The 7085-nt window shown below is 48.4% G+C and overlaps 1 protein-coding gene across 1 annotated transcript; it reads left to right on the top strand.

The window, feature by feature from the left end:
- Positions 1–273: 273 nt before the first annotated feature.
- Positions 274–5020, top strand: mkrn2 (makorin, ring finger protein, 2). Its single transcript, XM_084742448.1, has 10 exons — positions 274–408; positions 1485–1613; positions 1976–2109; positions 2386–2517; positions 2620–2795; positions 3608–3673; positions 3854–4002; positions 4142–4252; positions 4362–4506; positions 4613–5020. The coding sequence occupies exons 1-10, from the start codon at positions 383–385 to the stop codon at positions 4778–4780; spliced, it is 1236 nt and encodes a 411-aa protein (XP_084598574.1). The 5' UTR covers positions 274–382; the 3' UTR covers positions 4781–5020.
- The last annotated feature ends 2065 nt before the right edge of the window (positions 5021–7085 follow it).

Raw genomic sequence — 7085 nt, forward strand, 5'->3', positions numbered from 1 at the left:
TACATATTGAACATAAATCCGTTACTCAGCCTAGAATGTGGCAGGACAGATGTTAAACTATATGCATTAGAGCGTCATCTATTGCTGCATTCACTTGCACTCGGACTTCAGACTTTCAGTCGTGTAAATTTCCATCCAGCCACAACTTTTCATATGTATACGTTGAACCAGAGCCGTCCAAAGCTGGGTGGCAGCTGGAGTGGCAAGGCATCTTTTAGGGGTGGCATCTTCCACCCCATGTCACCCCTCTAGATCCGCCCCTGCTGTCCAAACAAGCGGAACTTTTGTGCTCTGTCTGCGGATTTCAGTCGGAGCGGTTTGAACGAGACACCAAAGTGACAAAACTGAAGTAGCCGTTTAGAGCTAAAACTCCACGAGGAAGATGAGCACCAAACAGGTGACCTGCAGGTGAGTGTGTCCCCTGTCTGTTAGCTGTGTCACCTGTCTGTCTCTCTGTCCGTCTCTTTGTCTGTCTTTCCCTTTTCTGACCCCGCGTTAGCCTCGTGCTAATGTTTTTAGCTGCTGGCTGTTAGCTGAGGTCTGCGGGCCAGAGCTGTAGAAGGGAACCCCAGACCTGTTAGAAAATCTCGCGAGAGTTCACATTTTAACTCGGGAAATGACCCCTATCTGACTCTAAATAGGTGTTTTCTGTCCATAAACCTGCACAGGTGTGAATCTCAGACACAGTCACGTGACTAAACATCAGCAGTCTGTGCAACGAGACTAAGGGAAAAAAAGCGAGAAAAAATCTCGCAAGTTTCACAAATCAAGGGTTCCCTTTTAGACTAACGAACCTGAACTGACCTGATCACAGTGTTTTCTTTTCCTGTCTCCGTCATGGATAAAATATCAGAGAAACACACACACACACACACACACACACACACACACACACACACACACACACACAAGCTATTATGATAATTGATTAATCGTTTCGAGTTTTTTTTTTTAAGGAGAGAAAAATCTGAATTTTCTGATTTCAGCTTCTTACATGTGAATATTTTCTATTTTCTGGATTTTGATCAGCATTTTCTTACATTTTATGGACCAAACAACTAATTGATTAATTGAGAAAATGAATGACAGATTAATCAATAATCAAGATAAACGTTACAGGAAAGACTTCCTGAAAAATAGTTCCAGAGAAGATCGACAAAATTGCGACAATTTAATTGGCTACATAGTCGGTTATTAGTTAGTTGATATTATAGCTTGGTTGCTGTGGTAACGTGCAGCTCAATAAACCCTGAGACTATTGACCTGAACTGCCAGCCAATCACAGAGCAGGTATTGTCTGTTGCCATGGTGATGAATCTGTGTTTTTTGGAAGCTGAAGTGAATCAGAACTGAAAGAAATCAAATCAGATCAACTTTATTGATCCCTCACTGGGGAAAGAACAGGTAGAAAAGAGAGAGTGATGAATGGAATACAGATGAATTTGATGTGGGACGTCAGGTTTGACAGGTGTGCTGTGTTTCAGGTACTTCCTCCATGGTGTGTGCAGGGAGGGCAGCCGCTGTCTGTTCTCTCACGACCCAGCCAACAGTAAACCCTCCACCATCTGCAAGTTCTACCAGAGAGGAGTGTGTGCCTACGGAGAACGCTGCAGGTAACACACACACACCTGACAGGTAACACTAACACCTGACAGGTAACACTCACACCTGACAGGTAACACTCACACCTGAAAGATAACACACACACCTGACAGGTAACACACACACCTGACAGGTAACACTCACACCTGAAAGATAACACACACACCTGACAGGTAACACACACACCTGACAGGTAACACTCACACCTGACAGGTAACACACACACCTGACAGGTAACACACACACACCACAGGTAAATACAGTCATATCCTGTATTTGTTGTAACCAGCTGGAGGTAAAACAGTTAACTTACTTCCTGATAGCGGTTACATCACTTCCTGTGTGTACTCAGGTGTTTGTGACCTGTGTGCAGGTACGACCACATCAAGTCTTCTTCCAGAGGAGGAGGGGGAGGAGCTTCAGAGGATCAGGCAGGTGCAGAAGGAGTTGGAGGCGGGGCTCCAGTCAGAGGCGGTGTGAAGACGACGCTGGTCCTCAGAGAAAGAGGTGACTGACAGACGTGTCGGCCATGTTGGCAGCGAAACATCAACCACACCAATGACATGGTGGCGGCCAGCGTGGAAAATATATACAATGGCAACAACTGACAACTTGATTCTTTCAGTACAGCTCCAATTACAACATTGATCAATTATTGAATACATTACATCAATTAATAACTGATCAAAACACAATCCAGCCCCAGCAGTCTGTCTGTCTCACCTGCCTGTCTCTCTAACCGATCTCTCTAACCTGTCTCTGTCTCACCTGTCTGTCTCTCAGTCCTGGCAGCAGACAGGATGTTCGGGGCTCCAGCAGACAGTTTGGGGTCAGAGGTTACAGCGGTGGCGGCAGCTCCTCAGTCTTATGTGGACGCCATCAGGACGGGTCTGGATGCCTCAGCACAGGAACAAGGTGGATACAGAAAATCCTGTCTTGTGATTGGCTGATAGTTGTGTGTGATGTCATCAGTGGTAGTTAGTGGATGTGTTTTATTTTTACCTGTATGCTCTGCAGCTCCTCCCCCAGTGGGCGGGGCATACCAGGACCTCCCCCAGCTGTGTCCCTACGCTGCCGCCGGACACTGTTACTATGAAGACAACTGTACGTATCTCCATGGCGACTTGTGTGAGGTCTGTGGGCTGCAGGTGCTCCACCCCCATGACCCCGAGCAGAGGAGAGTGCACGAGAAGGTGTGCACGTTGATTTCATTTGATTTGATTTCAATTTTAATTTCATCTGATTGAGTGAAGTTCAGTTTAATTTAATATGGCTTGATTTAATTTGATCTACTTTAAATTAATAGTTTTATTCAATTTGAGGAAGTTTGGGACGATGTCTGATGAGGCGTCCATCATTAAGTGGACGACAGTCTGACACGTCGTCACGTCATCAGGTTTCCTCTCTCTCACACCGTGGACAAAGAAAATAATACATATCATTAACTTATATTTTCACGCTTTTCAATCAAAGTCTAACGTGTTTTTTTTTCTTGAGCTATAACTCTGTTTCCATGGTAACACCTGATACTTGGAACAATCATTATCATCCCATAATGTTCTTAAGTAATGTAAATGTTGTTCAGTGATCCAGTAAATAAGAACCTCAGATGCTTCAGAGCAGCAGGAGTTCGGCTGTTAGCCACCAAGCTAATGTTATGCTAACGTTATGTTAATGTTACTGTAGCACAATTTAATAACAACAAGCAGCAGTAAACATCAAGATGAGCAGCTATCAGCCAATCACTGTCCACGGATCGATATCAGTAATTGACCAGGAGTAGAGAGCAGAACAGCCAATGAGGTGAGAGCTGACTGGTCATGTGATATCAGACAGCCAGTTGACATCTGTCTCAGTGTTGTCGTTAGCTGTTAGCTTGTTAATGCGTCGCGTTGTTGTAGCCAGTCAGAGGCTCTGACTACATCCTGTTGCCATGGTTACTCAGTGGACAGTAGGTGTCCACCATGATGAAATCTGTCTGTCTGACCTGTGTGTCTGTCTGCAGATGTGTCTGTTGGCCTTTGAGGCTGACATGGAGAAGGCGTTCGCAGCCCAGCTGAGTCAGAACAAGGTGTGTTCACAGACGAATTACATTTTATTACAGCTGCTGCCGTTAATCAATTATTCATTGATTCAGTGCCGCAACGAAAAAAGACAAAACAGGCTAATTGTTTAAATGTGGTTTCATGAACAGTCTGCACATGCCGTTGCCATGGTAACAGTAACAGTCCCTTTCGTCGTGGTTGTCCAGGTGTGCTCTATCTGTATGGAGGTGGTGGTGCAGAAGTTGAACCCGTCAGACCGCCGGTTCGGCATCCTGTCCTCCTGCTGTCACACGTTCTGTCTGTCCTGCATCAGAAAGTGGCGCTGCACCAAAACCTTCAGCAACAAGATCATCAAGTGAGTCCAGATCAACCGTCATCACGTCCAGATCACACCAGATCAGAACGGTGCACTTATCAATGAAAACTGTGATGATGATTCCTGTGACCAAGACCGAAACCGACTCTGTGAGGTGTTTTGTCTCATCGTTTCTCAGGTCGTGTCCCGAGTGTCGAGTCGTCTCGGAGTTCGTCATCCCTTCAGTGTACTGGGTGGAGGACCAGGACGATAAGGACCACCTCATAGAGCTCTTCAAGTCTGGAGTCAGGTGAGTCTCTGAGACACCTGAGAAAACATCGAGGTGTTCGAGAAACGCCGATCAACATTTTCTGACGTTTTCTGGTTGATCATGTGATTGTTGTCCTGCGTCTCCGCAGTAAGAAGGCCTGTAAGTACTTCGATCAGGGGCGGGGCTCGTGTCCGTTCGGAGGGAAGTGTTTGTATCTTCATGCCTTCCCAGACGGAACTCGAGCAGAACCTGACCGGCCGCGCAAACAGCTGAGCTCTGAGGGGAACGTTCGGGTCAGGAGCTGCCGCCACCATGTTGACTCATAGTTGTAGTCAATCATCAACATCAGCTGGTGGGATTTGTAGTTCACTAACAGTGTTTGTGTTTTATCTCCATCAGTTCATGAACAGCGTCCGTCTGTGGGACTTCATCGAGGAGCGCGAGCAGCAGTCGGCCCCGCCCCTGCCATCTTTCGATGATGACATCACAGAGCTGAGGGAGCTCTTCATGCAGATGTCAGGGCCGAGCCACGACGAACCGGAGACCCCGCCCACTGCTGACCAGTAGGGACCGGATTGGACCGGATTGGACTGGACTGCACCACGTCCTCAAGGGGATTCTAGACCTGACCACCATGTTGGGGACGAGTCATGTGATCATTAAATCATGTGATCACTCAGCAGCTTTGTGGTGTGTTTCAGTCTGGAAAAATTAATTCATCATGTCTACAAGGTTGATTATCAGTTATTGATATGTGATTATCATTTTATTTATTGTGTAAATAAGTAAATATATAGTCAGTATGAAGTCCACCTGTGTGGTGATTTCTTTCAGCACCTGTCCATCTGTATAAAACAAGAAACTTTCTTATTATCGATTATCTGTTTTTTCTTTCTATGAAATGTCAGAAGACAAAGAAAAAGATTCACAGTTTTTCTGTTTAATTTAACACAAAAAAGACAAGTTTTATTTGTGTAACAGGATCAGTTTGCATTTTTACAAATCTAAACATTTAAACACAAACAGAAAAAAAGAAAAAGGTGGAACTAGTGAATTTCTCTTCTCTCTCCTCCTCCTCCTCTCCTCCTCCTCCTCCTCCTCTCCTCCTCCTCCTCCTCCTCTCCTCCCCCTCTCCTCCTCTCTCCTCCTCCTCTCCTCTCTCCCTCCTCTCTCTTCCCCTCCTCCTCTCCTCCTCCTCTCCTCCTCCTCCTCCTCCTCCTCCTCCTCTCCCTCTTCTCTTCTCTTCTCTTCCTCTCCTCTCCTCCTCCTCTCCTCCTCCTCTCTCTCCTCCCTCCTCCTCCTCCTCTCCTCCTCCTCTCCTCCTCCTTCCTCTCCCCCTCCTCCTCTCCTCCTCCTCCTCCTCCTCCTCTCCTCCTCCTCCTCCTCTCCTCTCCTCTCTCTCCTCTCCTCTCCTCTCCTCTCCTCCTCCTCCTCCTCCTCTCCTCTCCTCTCCTCCTCCTCCTCCTCTCCTCCTCCTCTCCTCCTCTTCTCTTCTCTTCTCTTCTCTTCTCCTCTCCTCCTCTCCTCCTCCTCTCCTCTCCTCCTCTCCTCCTCCTCTCCTCCTCCTCCTCCTCCTCCTCCTCTCCTCTCCTCCTCTCCTCCTCCTCTCCTCCTCCTCCTCCTCTCCTCCTCCTCTCCTCCTCCTCCTCCTCCTCCTCCTCCTCCTCTCCTCCTCTTCTCTTCTCTTCTCTTCTCTTCTCCTCTCCTCCTGTCCTCCTCCTCTCCTCTCCTCCTCTCCTCCTCTCCTCCTCCTCTCCTCCTCCTCCTCCTCCTCCTCCTCCTCTCCTCCTCCTGTCCTCCTCCTCCTCCTCTCCTCTCCTCTCCTCTCCTCCTCTCCTCCTCCTCTCCTCCTCCTCTCCTCCTCCTCTCCTCTCCTCTCCTCCTCCTCCTCCTCCTCTCCTCCTCCTCTCCTCCTCTCCTCTCCTCCTCTCCTCCTCTCCTCCTCCTCCTCCTCCTCCTCCTCTCCTCTCCTCCTCTCCTCCTCTCCTCCTCCTCTCCTCCTCCTCCTCCTCCTCCTCCTCCTCTCCTCTCCTCTCCTCTCCTCCTCTCCTCCTCCTCTCCTCCTCCTCCTCCTCCTCCTCTCCTCTCCTCTCCTCTCCTCCTCCTCCTCCTCCTCTCCTCCTCCTCTCCTCCTCTCCTCTCCTCCTCTCCTCCTCTCCTCCTCCTCCTCCTCCTCCTCCTCCTCTCCTCTCCTCCTCCTCCTCTCCTCTCCTCCTCTCCTCCTCTCCTCCTCCTCTCCTCCTCCTCCTCCTCCTCCTCCTCCTCCTCCTCTCCTCCTCCTCCTCCTCCTCCTCTCCTCCTCCTCTCCTCCTCTCCTCTCCTCCTCTCCTCTCCTCCTCCTCCTCCTCCTCCTCCTCCTCCTCTCCTACTCTCCTCTCCTCCTCCTCCTCCTCCTCTCCTCCTCCTCTCCTCTCCTCCTCTCCTCCTCTCCTCTCCTCCTCTCCTCCTCTCCTCCTCTCCTCCTCCTCCTCCTCCTCCTCCTCCTCTCCTCTCCGGCTCTTGATTGGCTCAGAGTCGCAGCCCTTTGATCTGAAACTCCACATCTTCATCTTGTATTGATCGTTCAAACACAGTTTAGGGTCGAAGTCTTTTCTAAAGCAAACAAGGTCATTTGAAGACCCAGAAGCCATCTGGCCTTAAGGGTTAAAGGTCATTTATTATCGTTACACAACATGGGGTTGTGCAACAAAATTAGTGTTGTTCACTTCATAATGCAAACAAAATACACAGATCATTCATTAAATTTAGAATATGGTGAGAGAACTAATAAATTAATTTACCATCAACTGAGACATTTGAAAAGAAAGTGTTTCCACCAGGCGGGAGATGAACTCTACATTTCTATCTGGGTGACAACTTTCTGGTCATCGAT

This window comes from Lutjanus erythropterus, chromosome 2, assembly GCF_056507025.1.
Source record: "Lutjanus erythropterus isolate fLutEry1 chromosome 2, fLutEry1.hap2, whole genome shotgun sequence".
Lineage (NCBI taxonomy): Eukaryota > Metazoa > Chordata > Actinopteri > Lutjaniformes > Lutjanidae > Lutjanus > Lutjanus erythropterus.